This window comes from Vicia villosa, unplaced genomic scaffold, assembly GCF_029867415.1.
Source record: "Vicia villosa cultivar HV-30 ecotype Madison, WI unplaced genomic scaffold, Vvil1.0 ctg.000358F_1_1, whole genome shotgun sequence".
NCBI lineage: Eukaryota > Viridiplantae > Streptophyta > Magnoliopsida > Fabales > Fabaceae > Vicia > Vicia villosa.
This window is the reverse complement of record NW_026705161.1, coordinates 284,695-304,928: the sequence shown is the minus strand read 5'-3', so window position 1 is coordinate 304,928 and position 20,234 is coordinate 284,695. Positions and strand designations below refer to the sequence as shown.

The 20,234-nt window shown below is 29.6% G+C and overlaps 2 protein-coding genes across 2 annotated transcripts; one reads left to right on the top strand and one right to left on the bottom strand.

Annotated features, from left to right (window-relative positions):
- Positions 1-6,549: 6,549 nt before the first annotated feature.
- Positions 6,550-7,805, top strand: LOC131627295 (putative expansin-A17). Its single transcript, XM_058898133.1, has 3 exons — positions 6,550-6,686; positions 6,811-7,132; positions 7,259-7,805. Exons 1-3 carry the CDS (start codon positions 6,569-6,571, stop codon positions 7,566-7,568), a joined length of 750 nt encoding a protein of 249 aa, XP_058754116.1. The 5' UTR covers positions 6,550-6,568; the 3' UTR covers positions 7,569-7,805.
- A 4,626-nt stretch (positions 7,806-12,431) lies between these two features.
- Positions 12,432-16,012, bottom strand: LOC131627294 (protein COP1 SUPPRESSOR 2-like). The gene is made up of 6 exons (XM_058898132.1): positions 15,856-16,012; positions 15,543-15,767; positions 15,332-15,455; positions 14,691-14,764; positions 14,102-14,262; positions 12,432-13,073 (listed from the first exon to the last, which is right to left on the bottom strand). Exons 1-6 carry the CDS (start codon positions 15,978-15,980, stop codon positions 12,907-12,909), a joined length of 876 nt encoding a protein of 291 aa, XP_058754115.1. The 5' UTR covers positions 15,981-16,012; the 3' UTR covers positions 12,432-12,906.
- Between the last annotated feature and the right edge of the window lie 4,222 nt (positions 16,013-20,234).

Below are 20,234 nucleotides of genomic sequence, written 5' to 3'. Positions count from 1 at the left end.
ATCCATAAGTTGATTTCCTAGAATCAAAATATCCTACCATATTTACATATGTGTAGCCAACTAGTTCTGGTTTCTAATTCCAAAGCACTCATTTGGGAAGTTCCTTTAAGATATCACAATAATTTGCAACCACATGTCTTATATCAGTTCATGTACATAATACTACATACATAAAGCTTCCAACAGTTGAGTCTTATGGCTCCTTGTTCATCTTCTACTTTTCAATTTCACTTGTAGGAATCTACTTTAAACTAAGAAAAAAGTGACTAGAAAATGGAGTAGTAATTGTCTTTTCCTTCTCCATGTGAAACTGTTTCAACACCTTTTTGATATATTTTTCTTATGATAACCACAACTTGTGTTCCTTCCGATCACGGCGTATGGATATATCATAAATTTCATAGAAAAATACTTCTTCATTTCATTCCTCAACTTTTTCAACGTATCACTATTTTTTTCTATAATCTACATATCATCAACATACAAGAGTAGTATGATCAGAATTGGTCATTTGGTATCCATGATTAATCATGAAGGAATCAAACTTCTTATACCATTAATGTGGTGTGTGTTTAAGTCCATATAAGCTATTTACAACTGACATACCAAGTTTTATTCAACTTTGACCTTGAATCCCTATTCCCTCTCAATGTAAATTTCGTATTCTAAATTGCAATGGAAAAGTGCAGTCTTCACGTCCAAGTGTACCATATCTAGATTTAAACTTTTCATCAAACCAAGCACTACCAAAATTGATAACATCTTTACCAAGGGTGAAAAAATATCCTCAAAGTCAATGCCTTTCTTTTGACTGAAGCCTTTCATAACTAATATTGCCTTGTATTTATCTCATGAGTTATTCTCCTCAGTCTTCAATTTATACACCCATTTTTAATGCTCTTTTATCTTTCTGTAAATATACTAACTTATAAGTCACGTTATCATGCAAGGCTTCCATTTCTTCCTAGAAGGCCTTTAACCACTCAATTTTATGGTTATTCATCAAAGCTTCTTCATAATATTTTTATTCCCCCCCCCCCCATTAGTGAGTAACACAAATTCAGTTACAGGGAATTTGGTTTGCGGTTTAGGTATCTTGGATGACCTTCTTAATTGGGGCTCTTTTTCTTCATCCTCATAGTCTTTAATCATATCTTCATTATCATGACCACTTTTTTATTACCATCTGTTACTTCTTTAGTTAGGTAATTATCCATTGGAGTTTCATTTTCTACATCTCAAATATCTTCTATTTCATCTCTTTCGTAATGCTCTAGAGGAGGAATTAGATCCAAGTTGATAGGATGTTCTCTAGAAATAACAAGCTTGAATCTATTATGTATATTTTTAATATGCTGGTCTTCAAAGAAGACAACATCTCTGCTTCTAATAATCTTTTTCTCTACATGATCCCATAACATGTACCTGAATTCTTCATTTCCATGTCCTAAGAAGATGCATTCCTTAGAATTTAAGTCAAGTTTTCATCTCTCATCTTTTGGAACGTGAAAAAACGCTCTAAAATCAAACACCTTAAAATGGTTTTAGGATACATATTTACTTGTCCATAAACATCACCAATCAATGGAGCTGAAGGGGCTAATTTTATTAATTTAACTACAGTCATCAAAGTCTTACCCTAAAAACTCTTAGGTAGCTTGGCATGAGATAACATTGTTCTCACTTTTTGAACAATGGTTTTGATCATTCTCTCGGCCACTATATTATGTTGTGGCGTCTTCAGAACATATCTTCCATGCCCAATACCATTACTCATACAATAGTGTTTGAAAGGTCCCATAAATTTCCTTCATTGTTAGTACGAAAACATTTTAACTTCTTTCTATTTTCTCAGTCAACTCTAGTATGAAACTATTTGATTAGTAAAAACACTTGTTCTTTTGTTTTGAGGGTATACACCCAAACCTTTTTGCAGTGTTATCAATAAAGGAAACAAAATACCTTGCACCTCCATGAGTACTAGTTGTCCTTGGACCACAAACATCATAATGCACCAATTCTAAAACATTGGGTCTTCTATGTGGGACCTAAGATTGAAATGAAGCTTTATATTGTTTTCTAGCCAAATAATGTGTACATGACTTAAGAGACATTTCCAACCCATTAAACCTTCAAAAGTAACTCTTTTGACTTGAATTTGAAGTCCTTTCTCACTCATATGTCTGAGTCACTTATGTCATAGCTTAACTGAGGAGTCTTCTCCGAGAGCATTAACATACCCATTATTGATTTTGGCTTCTATTACATAAATAATTCTTACTTACTTTCCTCGGGATATTTATTACAAAGGAACTTTTTGTTAGCTTCCATGAATTTTCTATCCCCAAGCACACTAGTATAGTCTTCTTCGCCAAGTAGTTTTGTGGATATTAAACTGAGATGCAGGTCAGGAACATGTCTCACATCTTTCAATTTTAGGTTGCAATCGGTGTTTTTTCTAGGAAAAATTTTCTTTTGTCATAATCATGGATCTATTATCATTCCTTGTCTTCACTTGACCAAAATCACTGCTAGTATAAAAGGAAAAGAAATCCCTTCGCGAGGTTACAAGGAATGATGCACCAAAATCCAAGACTCAACATGTATCTTGAGATGCCAAATTAACATGACCATTATCAGAAACATAGAATACCTCATTACCATTAAAAAAATGATAGCAATCAACTATGTTACTTACATCGCCATTTTCTTACAAGTATTTTTTAGCTTTCTACATTATCTTTTCATGTGACCTTTCTCGTAACAGTAATAATATTCTACGTCTTTTCTTGTCCATTATCTTCCTTTGTACTTATGTATTGACTTTCCCCTTGACTTGTCTCTAGAATTGAACTTCTTGTGAATGCTTCTTCTACGATACTTTGTAACAAATGCCTCAAACTCTGTCAGCATTTAATGTTCCTTCCTTCTTGATTCTTTATTCAACATACTATCTTTTATGATGTCAAATGTTAGAATACCTTATACCAACTCCAGCGGGAGTTTCTTTTGCTTTGTTCGCCAGCTGTAGCACATGAAATTGAAATATATTGCCATTGGAGTTCGACTACATGTCGAACGTAGCAATGCAATACTACGATTACTTTGATTAAAAAAATATTATATGGATTTCCTATAGGCCATTGTGCAACTGCACTTTCAATATTTTTTTTCAATAATTGATTTGGTGATAAATAGAACTAAATTAAAATTTTATACTCATATTTTCTCTCCTAATCTTATTCCTTCCTCACAATTCTATCATTATATTTTTAATATTTTAAATTTTTCTCTCACAATTTTATTTATTTTATATTAATTTAATTTATATAATTTAAATTATTATTTTAAATTTTATTTTATTTAATATAAATAAAATATTAATATATAAAATAAAGTTGTTTAAATTATTGTTTTTAATTTTATTTTATTTAATATAAATAAAATATTAATATATAAAATAAAGTTATGGGACCCAATATGAGTTCTTTAGAGTTGCACCATTGAAGTGAAAAATGGATGAGTTGCTTCAAGATGATGTGGCTCAGTAGGTCCCACAAAGAACTCAAAAATGAGTAGCACCATTGGAGATGCTCTTATTGTGATGAGTTGCTTAATGAAAGCACAAATGTGTCCGAATCATCTAGTAAAGAACTTATTAGTAACAATGCTTGCAATTCCTCCTCAAGCACCATCTTCATATTGGTGAGTTGATTTTACCAATTTTTTTAAATCGTTTAAGTGTTTAGAAACATTCTAGTTTTCTCTATTTTTTAGGTTCACCAATCATCGAGTTGTAGAGACTTTATTCTAGGTCGTCTTTCTCTTGTACAAGGTTTTTAATTTCGTTCATAACGTGTATGCAAGTGTTTCTTGCGCAAAAATTAATACAAGTCTTTATAATAGAGTATGTCTTTCATTCTAGACTTTCAAATGGAGTAGTTTGGAGAGGTTTTACTTAACTATTAGATGATGATGTTGTTGAGGTTGACTCATCCATTATGAATAATAGAAATTAAAATATGTGGTGAGTCGAAACTCTAATAACACATGTTAAAAAAGATATCAATTAAAATACCTAATACAAGTACGACGGATAATTGATTATTCCATAATCATATTTTTTCCTATTATAATAATAATAATAATAATAATAATAATAATAATAATATGATTATTATTATTATTAATAATATCTTCTTTGATAATTATTTCAAGGGTTAAAGGCCTTTTACCCTCTGCCATATAGGCGTGTTTTGATTTTCTCCCTCTTAAAAAAAATTTTATGACAGACCTCACAAAATATATTATCATCATTAAAGACCCTGTTCCATTTTTTTGTGCAAAAAATGCCTACGTGGACAATAAAAAACACTGACTGTGCATATGCTGCACACGTGGCATTTATTTTATTTTTTTATTTTTTTATTATTTCACGTGGAATTTCGTAATTTTTTTATTTTATTTTTTAATTTATTTTTATTTATTTTAATTTTTTAAAATTTTTTAAAATTTTAATATTTAATATTTCTTTTTAATATTACACATGATACTTATATGTAGTAAACATGTCAATACATTGAATTAATTTGCCTTGTAGTTTAAATACATTTGGATGATTAATATTTTTATTATTTTGATATTAAGAATTATTAAATTTATTCTAATTAATTTCTGGTTTTAAGTGTTTTTTTATTATAATATATACTATTAAAATGTATTTTGATGTACAATTAATTTTAAAGTGATATATAAGAATAAATTAAGATAAATTTAGAAATAAACTGAAACAATAAACTATAGTATATATTTTAAAATAATATGAAAAATTAATTCTAGTTTATTTATCCAAATTATACTATATATTATAAATTAATTTTAGTTTATTATTATATGCTATATATTATAAAAAGCACTTAAAACAAAACATTAAAACTGAAAATTAATTAAAATAAATATAATAGTTGTTAATATTAAAATAATTAAAATATTAATTTTTCAAATGTATTTAAAATATTAATTTCTAAATATTTTTAAAGAGAACATGTGAAATACTATGTATTGACAATGTTTACTACATATAAATATCATGTGAAATATTAACAAACCAATTGTTATAATGTAGTGGTAAAGGCTCAGACATTTGAGTGGAGGGGAGGGCTTAATAATAGTTTCAGTTTATTTATTAGAATAAAATTATATATTTAAGAGAATAAATTATAATTTAAGTTTATATTAGTTTCGATTTATATATATATATATATATATATATATATATATATATATATATATATATATATATATATATATATATATATATATATATATATATATATATATAATTATTGAAATTAATATATTTAAATTATTTTCAGTTTATTTTATATATATTATTTCTGTTTAATTATTTTATATATAATTAATTTCATTTTATTATATAATTAAAGTAAAATTTATAATTAAGTGATAACTAAGTGATAATAATATGTGCATTGTGTGTTAGTATTACAAGTAAATTCATATGGCCTAGTGGTAAGTGCATTTGTGGTAAGGAGTTAAAGGGCGTGAGTTCAAGTCTTACTTGAGACAAAAATTTTAGACTTTTTTAAAATAAATTAATAAATAAAATTAAAAAATTAAAAAAATTACGAAATTTCACATGGAATTATAAAAAAATAAAATAAATGCCACGTGTGCAGCATTGCACAATCAGCGTTTTTTATTGTCCACGTAGGTATTTTTTGCACAAAAAATAAAACAGAGTTTTTAATGATGGTAATATATTTTGTGAAGTCTGTTACAAAAATTTTTTTTTTAATGGAGAAAAATCAAAACATGCCTATATGGCAGGGGTAAAAGGTCTTTAACCCTTATTTCAATTCTCACCTAGACAAATGGTGGTCATCTTATTAATTATGTAACTAATTTTATATATAGTACAAATCTTTATTTTTATATAATTAGTAATATCTTGTTATGGTATAGTAAGAAAGAAAAAATGAATTTGTATTTTTCAATCATAAATTTTTTAAAATATTTATCATTAATTCATATACAAATGTAAAGAAAGTTTAACAATAAAAAATTATCTATAAGTAGAGTGTATTTTATAATTAAGCATCGATCGAGTATTTATCAATTTAAAAAGCTTTCCTTCCTTGTTGTTAATTGTACATATTTGGCCATTGCATGTGGCTACTATACAACTAAAGCAAAAAACTCTTCACATTTTCTTCATTTAATTGCGTATACGATTTAACTTGTTTCAAATACACAAAGCCATTAACAAAAAAAATGGTTTCAATTTTCAATCTTTTAAACTTTCATAGAAAAATGTTCGAGCATGCAAGACATTCCTAGTTAAATCACGTTCAATTATTGCATGCATATCACACAATAATTCTTTCTATATATAGCAAGGGAATAACACGTTTTCAGTCTACATCACCTTTTTAATACGACAATTTGAATATGAGATAATCATCCTAAACTAGAGCTATAAAAACCCATGTGAGTTAGTGTATCATCTTAAACACAAAACTAAGAAAATTTTACACTTAATCAAATAATGGAAAAGCTAATATTCATTGGTGTTTTAGTGCTTATGGGATTCTTGACCTCAGAACTAAGAGTAACATCAGCAGATTGGCAGCGAGCTCATGCAACTTCCTATGATGGACCTAAGGGTAAAATATAGGCAAATGTGTCAACAATTGTAGATATCTTACTCTTACATTTGTAGTTTTTTTTTTCGTTACGGATCGCAATTTAAAATTATTAAAATGAATAATTTACTTGTTTGATTTGTAGGGGGTGCATGTGGGTACGGAGATCAATTAATAGATGATTATGGAAATAACACAGCTGCTTTGAGTATGGCTTTGTTTAATGATGGGAAATCATGTGGTGGTTGCTATCAGATTGTTTGTGATGCAACTCAAGTTCCTCAATGGTGCCACAAGAGAACTTCCGTAACAATTACTGTCACTAATTTTTGTCCCCCAGAACCTAGCAAACCTAATGACAATGGTGGTTGGTGTAATCCTCCTAGACCACATTTTGACTTGTCTCGACCCGCTTTCGAGTCGATCGCAATTTATAGGGCTGGGATTGTTCCAATCTTATACCGAAAGTATGTTATAAATTCAGCTCTAGTTTTTATTATAAGAAAAAAACTCACTTTTCTTTGTACTGCATTATATATAGATCAGATACATTGTTTATTCAATTTATACTGATATTGGTCACATATATGCAGAGTTGGGTGCCAAAGAAATGGAGGGATAAAATTTACAATGAATGGGAATGATTATTTTGAACTAGTGGTTATAAGCAATGTAGGGGGAGCAGGGGATATATCCAATGTTTGGATCAAAGGGTCAAAAATGGAAAATTGGGAATCCATGTCAAAGAATTGGGGTGCTAACTGGCAAAGCTCAAGGTATCTAAATGGTCAGAGTCTTTCCTTCAGAATTCAACTGAGTGATGGAAAAAGTGTTACAGCTAAAGATGCGGTACCCTCTAATTGGAGATTTGGTCAAACTTTCAGCAGCAATGTCCAGTTCTGATAGAAAGAATACTCATAAATAAATGTCATTTATTCTACATGACTCTTCATTACATCCTTTAATAAATTATATATGATATTTGAACACATTTCAGATGCATCAAATACTGGACACAGCAGTTTAGTGTTCCAAAATAACATGGTGTCTCTCGATAGTGTTGTGTATATGACTTTTGTTACAAATTGCTCTTCTATATATAATTTATACGGTGTTGTGTTGTGTGTGGTTGTTGCAAAATTGTGTTATAATATCATTTCTCTTGATGAATATATTCATGTTAATTAATTTATTTGTATGTAGAAGAAGGGAGAAAATATGTTATTAATGAGTTAGCCAAAAAAATGTGCATTCACAAGACAAATAATTTTCATTTAATTGATGTAAAAATGTTTTTGAGATGGCCATAGTGATTGAGATAGTTGTAAAAATGTTTACATGAATTTGAGATGGCCATAGGGATTGAGACAGTGAGGCTAACATATGAAATGTATATAAAATTAGCTTCTTTTTTTTTTAGAATTTATACATATTTGGTATCTTGTCTTAGGGACAACAAATCTAATAGAATTAATTATACTGTTGATATGTAATGTTTCGATCGAAATTAGATTAACTAATATAATAAAATAGATCACACGGTTCACGTTTAAAACAAGAATAAAATAATATATAAATATTGTCTAACACAAAAATTATTTGCGTTTATCAGTTTTTTAAAACTTAAATACGCAGTACATGAATTATTTGATGTGATGTATTTGAACTGAATTTTTTATTTATAAATTACTTTTTCTTTCAATTAATAATATTTTAAAAATTTAACATAATAAATACAGCATATAAAGAAATTTATATATGAATATGATACAATTAAAAAAAATCATCCTAAATCCCTTGCATGTGAACCAGGCGATCCCCTCTTCTCGACTCGACTGACTCACACTCTCCTATGTTTTTAAGAGCTGCCATGGGCGGGCGGGCATTTATTTACCTTGTTATAAGAATGGGCTGGTTCTTGCCCCATTCAAAAGGATGAAAATGGACAAATTCATTAAGAGTATCATTTATCACTTCTCTTGATTTCCCACCCACCTCCCTATCATCTATCAGTCAGATGAACACATCAATGAATTAGTACTTAATTTAACACTAAAACAATTCATAAAAAATTTCCAATAGCTTTTTTGACATATTTAAATTATTATTTCCAGTAGAAAAATCGCTGCACTAGGTCAAATTTTCATTTGTGTTATAGCATTGTAACAATAGTGTATATTGCATATATTAAATAGTCAAAACTTCAACTATTAATGATTAATTAGTTTATTAAAGATTAAATAATTAATAAATATAGTTAAAATTTTAAATAATCTATTTATGGTTGAAACATTAAATAGTTGACATATTGAATAAACAAATTATTTTATAAAGTAAATAATTAAAATTTTAATAGTTGAAATGTTAAATAGTTCAAATATGTAATAAAATGATTATTTGACAAAATAAATAGTTCAAATATAAATAGTTCAAATATTAAATAGTTAAAATAATATAAAATATTTTGTTAAATCTTAATAGTTGAATTATTAATAAAGTATTAAATATTGATATTTGAAATAGTAAATAGTTGAAATATTAATTAGTTGAATATTTAATAGAATAAGTATTTAATAAATTAAATAGTTGAAATATAAAGCCTTGAAATATTAATAGTAGAAATATTAAATATTTGAAATATTATTAAATAATTATTTAATATATAATAGTTGAAATCATTAATAAAATATTAAATAATATTAATATCATAAAAATTAATTTATTAAATAATATTCAAATATTTAGTTTATTAAAAAAGTAGTTTATTAATCCTAAACTAATTTATTCAGATATTCAAATATTATTTAATAATATTTTTATTTACCTTAAACTATTTAATTATTTTTATTTAATCTTTAATAAACTAATTAATAGTTGAAGTTTTAACTATTACGTAGTAAATGTTGAAGCATATATATTATTGTTGATATATATATATATATATATATATATATATATATATATATATATATATATATATATATATATATATATATATATATATATATATATATATATATATATATATATATATATATATATATATATATATATATAGGAGGGATCAAATTACACCCGAAGAGTTACACCACGAGTTACACTCGTTCAATAACTACATCTCGAAATAATATTTTTTAAATTCAACCGTTGGATTCAAACATAATATCATATAGATCATTCCTATAAAATTTGAGCTTAATCTATAATGATTTACTATGTCATTGAATAACAACAAAATTAACGTTATATGAAAGCTCATTTTTACGTTAATCTTTGGATATCTTGATGATATAGTAAATCATCATAGATTAAGCTCAAACTTTATAGGTATGATCTATATGATATTATGTTTCAATCCAACGGTTGAATTTAAAAAATATTATTTCGAGATGTAGTTATCGAACGAGTGTAACTCGTGGTGTAACTCTTCGGGTGTAATTTGATCCCTCCTCATATATATATATATATATATATATATATATATATATATATATATATATATATAATATTGTTGCAATGGTAGAACACAAATGAAAGTTTGGCCTAGTGAAAAGAGAGTACTATATTATATAAATATAAGGGTCTTGAGTTCGACTCTTGTTAGAACCAAAGTGTTTTTGGAAAGCTCTCAATACAAGGAGGAATCTCTACCAAAAAGAAGCTAATTAGCGACGAGATTTTCACGTCAAAATAATTTTTTTGTGACGTGACTGAACACGCAGTAGGGGAGCGTGTGGTAACTTATTTGCGATGTGAAATCAATTTCACAAATTTGTGACGTGAAAATCACGCCGCAACCGTCTGCACATATATCAAGTATATTAGAGTAATAGCAAGCATGGTAGAAGAGGAGTCAAAAAACACAGGAAATTTGCGATGTGAGTCTTGATCCAAACAGCTACCTTTTTTGCATTTGAGGCAGCAATGACTCGACCTTGATTGTAGAATCAATAATTATACCATGCTTTGAACTTTTACAACTCACAACGCCGCCAAATAAGCAAAAACCATGACCATATTGAGATCTAAAGTCATCCTTATTTGTGTGCAAGTTAGCATCAGTATATCCAATTACAGCGAGCTTTTCCTGGCCTCCATTTATCAAGAATGAGTCTTTCATACTGGATGATGTGTCATGCTTGCTACATCTTTCGATTAGGGAAAGATTATTAAGCCACTTCAAAATGACCAAATGTGATACACTGAAGATGATGGTGAACTATTTGGGAGTTGAGTCAAAGGATGCTCTGAAGGAGATAGAAGACACCAAAGAGTGTAATTCTAGATTTGGATTTCTAGAGAACTTGTACGCACACCACCTGGCTGTGGCACTGCATGCCGATGGTGATGATGAACAGGTAATGTATCATATAGCATGTGCATTAAGGTCATACCTCATGTACTTGGTTGGGACGTCCGTATTTATGGACAAGAGTGCCTGTTACATAGATGTGATTTACCTTATATACTTCACTAACTTAGAGCAGATTCATGAGTACAAATGGGGCCGCTTTTTCAGTTTACCTGTACTCCAAGTTAACTGAAGGCTATCTTTGAAATACAAAACAGATGACAGCTAATTGCACGTTGTTGACGGTAATATATGTGCATCATTTACTATTTATGTTTCGTTTTCATGACATTTGTACTACGCTATTACGAATAAATCATTTCTACCATTTTCAGACATGTATCCTCCAACACTTTCCATACATCTATGACTGGTCATTTGTTGATGGATACATTGAGGATCAGTCGCGTGTTTGTGCATTCATCCTACTCATAGGGAATCATTCGATCGAGCCCTTTAGAATGTTTCTTGACCGCACAATGGTAAATGATATACGCTTTTGGTCATACAACGATCACCGTCACACGCGTCTCTTGGATGACATAGCCTTTTACTCTAGATGGTTGATTTGTGGATCACGTCTGATGTATCCACTTCTTCTTGAGCGAGTCATGCGCCAGTCTAGGTATATGCAAGTTATTCCAAGAGAATCTTTCGTGTCTGCTCCTCCATTTATGACCCGCAGAGATATAGATGTCGTGTATGATGGTTTCCTTAATCATATGATACTCGTTGGAGCACGGGGTGTCATAGCTCCTAGCAAATGGAGCACTTCATTCAACTACATCCAATGATGTTTTTGAGTGTCACATCCTTACATGACACCAGATACTCAGGGAAATCCATAGAGGCCGACTCATCAGAAGATATTAGAGGAGGAGCAGACTAGGGCATATCACGTCGTTGATGTGTTACATGATGTCGTCGTATTATGTATCTTGCGCGAGCGGGTACAATAGGATAATAGTTGTATTATGGATTATAAATTGTATTATCGTTTATAATTTACTATTTTAACATTATCATGAATTCTGAACTGATTCTAATATATGACATTTCATCCTTTAACATCAGCGTATGTTTTAATTGATAAAAAAACTTATTATGATAACATAGTTATAATACATGGTCTATTACATCAGTGTATTTTTTAAAAAGATGTCAAAATTTACTATCTATAGGGTAAATACGGAAGTATATCCGTATTTTGATAAAAGATGCATCCGTATTCACCCAATAGATAGTGAATTTTGACTTTTTAAAAAAAAAATATACACCGAGATACGGAGATGTATCTCCAAACTAAATTATGACAAAATGAGAGTGTGATTCAGTTACGAATGAATGAGATGCATATAAAGTTCTTATGAAGATGCATCGCCTGACTCATTTTTTATAGGTGTCCCTTATTTACGAATGGATTCTTGATAGATGTCTTATTTACGAATGGATTCGGTGTATATGGTTGCATCCAAAAATATACTTCAGATTAGAATGGCCAATGGGCAATTTTGAAATTTGGTGCTTCTCCACCTTTAATCCCAACTAATAGAAGTTTTTGTTTTATGTCGAGTACTATTTGAAGAAAGAAATAGAATATATATGTAATGTAAGCCGTGTATAAAATTCATAACAACTTTTTCTAATAAACTAACATTTTGGTATAATAATATAGAACTATCTTGAGTCACTGAGGCAAAGCAAATGGCAGAGTAAGCCTAAAAAAACAACTGTTTAATGAAACAAAATCTGAATATCATCTCAGTACATGAAGATTGCCTAATAATAAAGCACAGTTACCATTCTACCCATTACAACAAGTTCATACAATATCTTTCGCAGATCTTTCGCAGATTGATGTAAATTAAGCCCACTAACATCACATTAATGTCATCTCCGGACACGATGACGTTCTCGTTTCTTGAAACGCTCTAACATGAACTGGTCAGTTGCAGCTTGCCTCTGTATTGCTCCAGCAGCATCACTGCCGGCATCATTTTGTTTGGATGCAGAACTATCATCCTGTAGACTTCTTTCTTTGTACAACTCGGGATGTTCTGCAAATTAATTAGCTTTTCTTGTCAGTAATTGGTATAGTTTAAAACAAGAGCAAAACATCAAAAGTCATATTTATCTAGGAGAAGCAAAGGCAGCAAAATAAATTCATTAATAACTAAATCAGGCCGACAATGACATAGAATCTAGAAGCATACATGTAAATATGCATACATGTAGTTTATGTAGTTCACCATGCAAGACAATCCTTTACCGTTAAATCATAAAATGTCACCAAATGTAACAGTACAGCCATCATAACATCAAATCCCTTTTCCTCCCCTTCCCCACCCACTATGATCAGAAACATAAACTACCATCTCCCTTCCTCCTCCTCTCTCTCACTACCCCGCCATATCATATGTTTCCCTTCTCAATCCCAATCACTCTTTGCTCCATTATCTCATTCAGCTCAAGAACCTCAAGTCTTCATTCAGGACAAAACCATCTCATAGTTCTTCGGTTCTTCCCCATATGGTTTTGACCGCAACATGGAATTTTTAGGAGGAAATATTGAAATCATTCTACTAACAAATATTAAACAACAAACCTACTAATCAAGAAATTGATGGATTTGTTAAGGCCTTTGATATTGTAAGCAAGTAGAACGGAAACCTACTAACTAAAGCCTTATATGTTCACTATTTTATTTTATTTTTCAGTTTTGAAATTTACTTGCATAAGAAAAAAGTCCCGCACTTCAGTAATTTTTGGAAAAAAAAAATCATGCCCATTATAAAATTAAAGAGCAAACTTCAAACTTGCTGTTGGGTGAATTGCCATTGTGTGTAGAAATTAAGAAAAACTACAAAGACAATTGATGAAGGAGCTGAGATGACAGGGGGAGGAAAGTTGTTAACGAGAAAGAGGAAGCAGGAGGAAAATATACTGTGTGGAGAATCCACCACAATATCTAATGGATCTGATCAATCTAAATGTACATAAAAGTAAGTAGTGTCACAATCTATACTACTATTGCATGCTAGAATTGGCCTGGAATCTATAATGAAAGAATCAAGAAAAATGTTACCTCTTCTAAGTTTTTCAGCATAATCCCTGCCCCGCTGGAAATAATCAGCACTGTAACTTGATGGAATGCTGAAATCTGACTTTGCCCGACCAACCATAAGCCTCTTTTCCTGCAGAAGCTTTTTGGCAGCCTCTGTTTCTTCAATATTTTTCAATTTATATCTGCAAACATAGAAACAAACCCATTAAAACACAGCACCTATTTTTCTTGCTCAATAAGTTCATTTGTAAAGAAACAATAAACAAAGACCACAGAGTACTACTAGCAACAAATAAGAAAAGAGAAACCACTACACTTAAAAAAGCAAGAAATCAATGATAAGATGAATCATCTGGATTATATCATTGAGAGTGAGAAAAGGATTTTTCAACTGAAAAACCAAAGTCATTTCATTTCTAGTTGCTTGTTCCCAACAATAGGCACCAAGTAACCCTAGATAAACTTATCACCCCACTAAACAGATTATCAACAAATAACTTGAAATAATGCAACAAAAAAAAAAATACTTCTAGATTATTAAATACTTCTACAAACAAATCAAACAGAAGATATGCACATGGACCACAGAAACAAATATGAGAAAGCATACTCTATTGGAAGCTGAATCTCAGCAATACCAGTGGTCCACTGTGTAGAGCTTTCTTCGGAATTTCGCTTTTTTACCTGCCAAGACACCAGAATTATAAAACAAGAAAAGCAGTGCAAATTTAGAATCTGTTTAGATAAACTTCTCATAATTAGCTTGTAATATAATAACAATAGCTACTTAATAAGTTAAAATTAGCTAGAACATATCAGTTGTTTCAAAAGCCCTCTCATTTAACTTCTTCTACATAAACATTTATAAGCTTATAAAGACTACTATTTCAATTTCACATCCAACATCAACAACAACCAAGTCTCATTCCACTAAGTGGGGTCGGCTACATAGATCAACTTCCGCTATAGTATTCTATCCAGGATCATGCTTCTATCAAAATCGTTAATCTCGAGATCTTTCTTAATAACTTCTGTTATAGTTTTTCTAGGTCTTCAACTACCTCTATCTGCATAACTTCTCTCTATTTTATCTACTTTCTTTACCACAGAATCTCCGAGTCTTCTCTCAACTATTTCACATCCATTAACTTCAATTAACTAAGAAACTCCTATAAACCAGACATTAATCTCAACTACACATAATAGTATATCAGCTACTAGAAACTAAAAAAAAATGAAAAAAATGTTTACTTTAAGATGGTCAGGGATTGTATATAGTTCATCTTCAGCACGTTTCAACTCATTCTCCACTTGATCTTCTTCATCAATATTCCTACCTCTCTTCTTCGCTAATTCCTGCTCAATATACTTAACCCTGCTCATTCATTCATATATATCAATATCTTTTCAAAATCAAAACTTTAAAAACTCAAATTCAACAACCTCAACAAAAAACACATACATATTGGGATCTTCATCCATAACAGCAGTTTCTTGAGCAAACGTGTCTTGAAGAACAAGATCATCCTTGTCACCACCATCGCCGCCGCCGTCGTTCTTTTCAACTGCTTTAGCAGCTGAACCGCCGGAAATACTAGGATTAGATTGCTGCAAAGTGAGGTTTGCAGGAATTCCTGATTTCCTTTCTCTCTGCTTCTGGAGAAGCTTGATCTCTTCCAATGCCAATCTGTTGCGTCAATTTTGTTAATCATTGGTGAAACGAAAACCCTAATATGAGATTTTTTTTGGGGGGTGAAATAAGAGAAGAGATGAACCTTCTTTCGTGTTCGTCGTCGGAATCATTGTTTGATTGGGATTGTGGGAGTTGGTTGTGTTCTTCGGTTGGGTTTCTCTTTCGGTAGTTTTTCCTTCGCGGCTTCTCTTGTTTCGAATTTTCCATTGTTTTCTTCTTCTTCTCTAGTAAATCATCGTATGCTGTTATTTATTTATTTATTTTGGCTAGAATATCTTATTTTATTTATTTATTTGTTAAAATATAATTTTGATATAAAAATTAAAAATATTATTATTATTATTATTATTATTATTATTATTATTTAAAAATATGTATCTAAATTGTCAAACTTAAAAGAGAAAAAAGATGATGCACCGACACTGTCAACCAATCACCACCATATATTTAATTAAAATATTTTTTATTTAAAAAAATTTTAATAACATGGCATAATGATGACTCTCTATTAGATAACAGTGTAAAATTATTTTACACGGTCAGTGCACTAACTTTTAACTCAACTTAAAATAGTAATGACAAATTATAGATGATGTATAATTTGTTAAAGATAAAATAGTAATACCAATAACTTACTTAGTATAATAGTAATATGTTTATTAGTATAAATATCTTCATTTGATTCATGTAAATACACAACAATTAACTTTGAAAGAAATGTTATCATTCTATTTCTTCTTCACTTTTCTTAGATTTATATCATAACTTGATTAGTAACTAATATCATTATATTAGTTCACAAATATTAGCTAAGTTAGATTTAAATATCCGGTTTTTTTCAACACGTTATTCGCACGATCGTTTCTATTAGAAATTTTTGCTACACTAAGTATATATTATATATTTACATCTTTAATCTTATTACTATTTTTATTATTATTTGCCCTAGTTATAGAAAACTGTCAACCAGTCAAGTGATTTATGACTAGAGTGATTATTACTTTACTCCTTGTTATAGAAAATTGCCAACTTGCCAAGTGCTCTATAATAAGTGTAGCTATTTTTAGGTTAAATTACTCCTAAGGTCCTTTAAGTTATTTAATTGTAACAGTTTGGTCCTTCAAGTTTTTTTTGTAACAATTTGGTCCTTTTGAGTGATATTTGTCTCCTTTTTCTCTCATTTTAATCATTTAGAATGGTTGATTGTTGTGTTTTTGGATACACTTCATCATTTTTACATCCCTCAAAATAAATGCATCCGCCATTAACACATTTTCTCGGTTAAAAAAGGATAATGATGCACGTGCACACATTTGATAACATAAAGGACTTAGTTGTAGCAAAAATAACATGAAGGACCAAACTGTTGCAATTAAATAACTTAAAGGACCTTGCGAGTAATTTAACCCTATTTTTATTATAAATTTTGTGTGGGCTATAAAATCTCATATACAATTACTAACTTTTCTATTTAGTGGAGGTTTAAAATCTCATATGCAGTTACTAACTTTTATATTTAGTGGAGGTTTAAAACCCCATATACAAATACTAACTTATATATATATATATATATATATATATATATATATATATATTTGAGGTCTAAAATCCCATATGCATATCCTCATTTTTATTATATGTGTTCGTTTACTTTATGTTATATATTATAATTATCTCTAATATTTATAATTGCTAGATGATATTTAACACAGTTAAAATTTGGCTAGATATTTTTTCTCCCACTTAACCCTTTTCTTTTTCTTTTTCCTTTTCCCTAACTATAATACAACGACCATTTTTCAAAATTACCTCTATAAATACTTCTACTTCTTTCATAACTTTCACATTATTCTCAAAATATTTATTCGTATTTTTTCAAATGGCTAAATTTCTTATTTTGTTCATCACTCTACTTGTAATTATTTTGTTTCTTGTCGGTATTATTGAGCATGAAGAATTAGGTAATGATTTTGTAGCATTAATGATAATTATCGTTTTACCATTACTAGTCATAACCTGGTTTATTAGTAGAGATTTTTGAATAATATGTGTTCATGGATTATGTAATTGAATAAATTGATATTCTTTTTAGTTTATACATTCAATATTGATTATGTTCATCTGAATTATAGATATAATCATGTCAAATCTTAAGCATCAACTCAAAATTTTAAGCATAAATGGAGACAACTTCATAACCTGGAACAACAATTTAATATAGTACCTTACATGTGAGGGACTTGACAAAATTCTTGAAGGAGACAATTATGGAAAATCAACAAACGACCCAGATGAAATGAAAAAGAGAAAGTCAAAAGTGAACAGAATAATCAAGCAACATCTTGATGATGGATTGCAAATAGAATATTCAAATGCTAAAGATCCCAAGATTTTGAGGGACAAAATTAAAGCAAGATTTGGACATCGGAGAAAAATGAGATTGTCAAATACAAAGCTCGTCTTGCTGTACAAGGTTTTTACCAAAGACCAGGAATTAATTATGAGGTAACATATGCTCTTGTTATGGATGCCATTACTGTTCGTTATTCAATTGGTTAAGTATTTAACAATCTTGATATGTATCTTATGGATGTTGTTACTACTTAGTTATATGGATCACTTGATACTGATATATACATGAAAATCCCAGAAGGATTTAAAATGCCCGAGATATCAAAACCTAGAGAAATGTATGCAATTAAGTTGCAAAGATCGTTATATGGGTTAAAACAATCTGGGTGCATGTGGTACAATAGGCTAAGTGAATATTTACTTAAAGAAGGCTATGAGAAAAATATTATTTGCACTTGTGTTTTAATAAGAAAAACAATATCCGAATTTATAATAATTGTTGTTTATGTTGATGATTTAAATATCATTGGGACTAATAAAGAAATCAGATAAGCGAGACATTATTTAAAGAAAGAATTTAAAATGAAAGATCTGGGAAAACTAGATTTTGTCTTGGTTTACAAATTGAGTATACTAAAAATGGTATATTGGTACATCAATCAAATTATACATAAAGGGGTATTGAAAAGGTTTAACATCGACAAGGAAAGTCCTTTGAGTAGTCCAATGATGAGTAGAACACTTAATACTGAAAAGGATCCTTTTGGGCTTAAGGAAAGTAATGAAGAGGATCTTGGCTCATATGTGTCATACCTTAGTGTCATTGGGGCACTCATGTACCTTGCTAACTATACAAAACTTGGTATAAATTTTGCAGTAAATTTACTAGCAAGATTCAATTCATGCCCTACAAAAAGACATTGGAAAGGAATAAAACATATATTTCAATATCTTCAAGGTACACATGATCTTGGTTTGTTTTATTCTAACAATACAAAATCAATTTTATTTGGTTATGTAGATGCATGATATTTGTCAGATCCACATAATGCTAAATCACAAACTGAATATATATTTACATATGGTAACACTGCAATATCATGGAGATCGCAAAAGCAAACACTTGTAGCAACTTCCTCAAATCATGTTGAAGTAATTGTCCTTCATGAAGCAAGCGAATAGTGCATATGGTTACGGTTGGTAACTTAACATATTCAAGGAGCGTCTGATTTACCAATTGATAATAATCCAACAATTTTGTATGAAGACAATGTTGCATGTGTTGCCCAGATGAAAAAATGTTACATAAAAAGTGACAAAACCAAGCATATCCCTCCCAAGTTTTTCTCATTCACACAAGAACTTGAAAGAAACAAAGAGGTTGATATTCAGTACATTCGTTCAAGTGATAATGTGGCAGATCTCTTCACAAAGGCACTTCCTACATCAGTTTTCAAGAAACATGTACAAAATACTGGAATGCGTCACCTTCGAGATCTTTAAAGAAGAACTATATGTGCTTTGTTGAGTGGGAGCATAATATTGTACTCTTTTTCCCTTATTAAGGTTTTTATCCCAATGGATTTTTTCTAATAAGGTTTTTAACGAGGCAACTTATGTTCCCATAGGATTCACCTTAACAAGACTTCAATGGAGTGTCGTGATAGGTATTTCAAATGGAGAGTTTTATAATAATTAAGAATATTATTATAATTATTTAGAAATATCTATCTAAATTGTCAAACTTAAAATAGTAATGACAAAATTTTGTTGATGTATAATTATCAAAGATAGAATAGTAATACCAATTATTTCCTTAGTATAATAATAATATTTCTACTAATATAAATACCCCCCCCCCCCCCATTGGTTCATATAAATACACACCAATTTACTTTGAAAGACATAAGTGTTACCATTCTACTTTCTTCTTCATTTTTCTTAGTTTGATATTATAACTTGATTAGTAACTAATACCATCATATTAGTTCACAAATATTAGCTAAGTTAGATTCAAATATCTGACTTTTCTCAACACTTTTATCTTTATATCAACTCCCAAATCTATGTTTAGAGTTTGGTCATTGATAGGTGAAAATCTTAGGTCAA

Coding starts and splice junctions, on each gene's coding strand:
- LOC131627294 (XM_058898132.1), bottom strand. CDS start 15,980: ATGGAAAATTCGAAACAAGAGAAGCCGCGAAGGAAAAACTACCGAAAG. Junction 14,765..15,331: donor CAATCCCTGACCATCTTAAA/GTAAACATTTTT, acceptor GTGTCTTGGCAG/GTAAAAAAGCGAAATTCCGA. Junction 14,263..14,690: donor GAGATTCAGCTTCCAATAGA/GTATGCTTTCTC, acceptor CTATGTTTGCAG/ATATAAATTGAAAAATATTG.
- LOC131627295 (XM_058898133.1), top strand. CDS start 6,569: ATGGAAAAGCTAATATTCATTGGTGTTTTAGTGCTTATGGGATTCTTG. Junction 6,687..6,810: donor TTCCTATGATGGACCTAAGG/GTAAAATATAGG, acceptor TTTGATTTGTAG/GGGGTGCATGTGGGTACGGA. Junction 7,133..7,258: donor GTTCCAATCTTATACCGAAA/GTATGTTATAAA, acceptor ACATATATGCAG/AGTTGGGTGCCAAAGAAATG.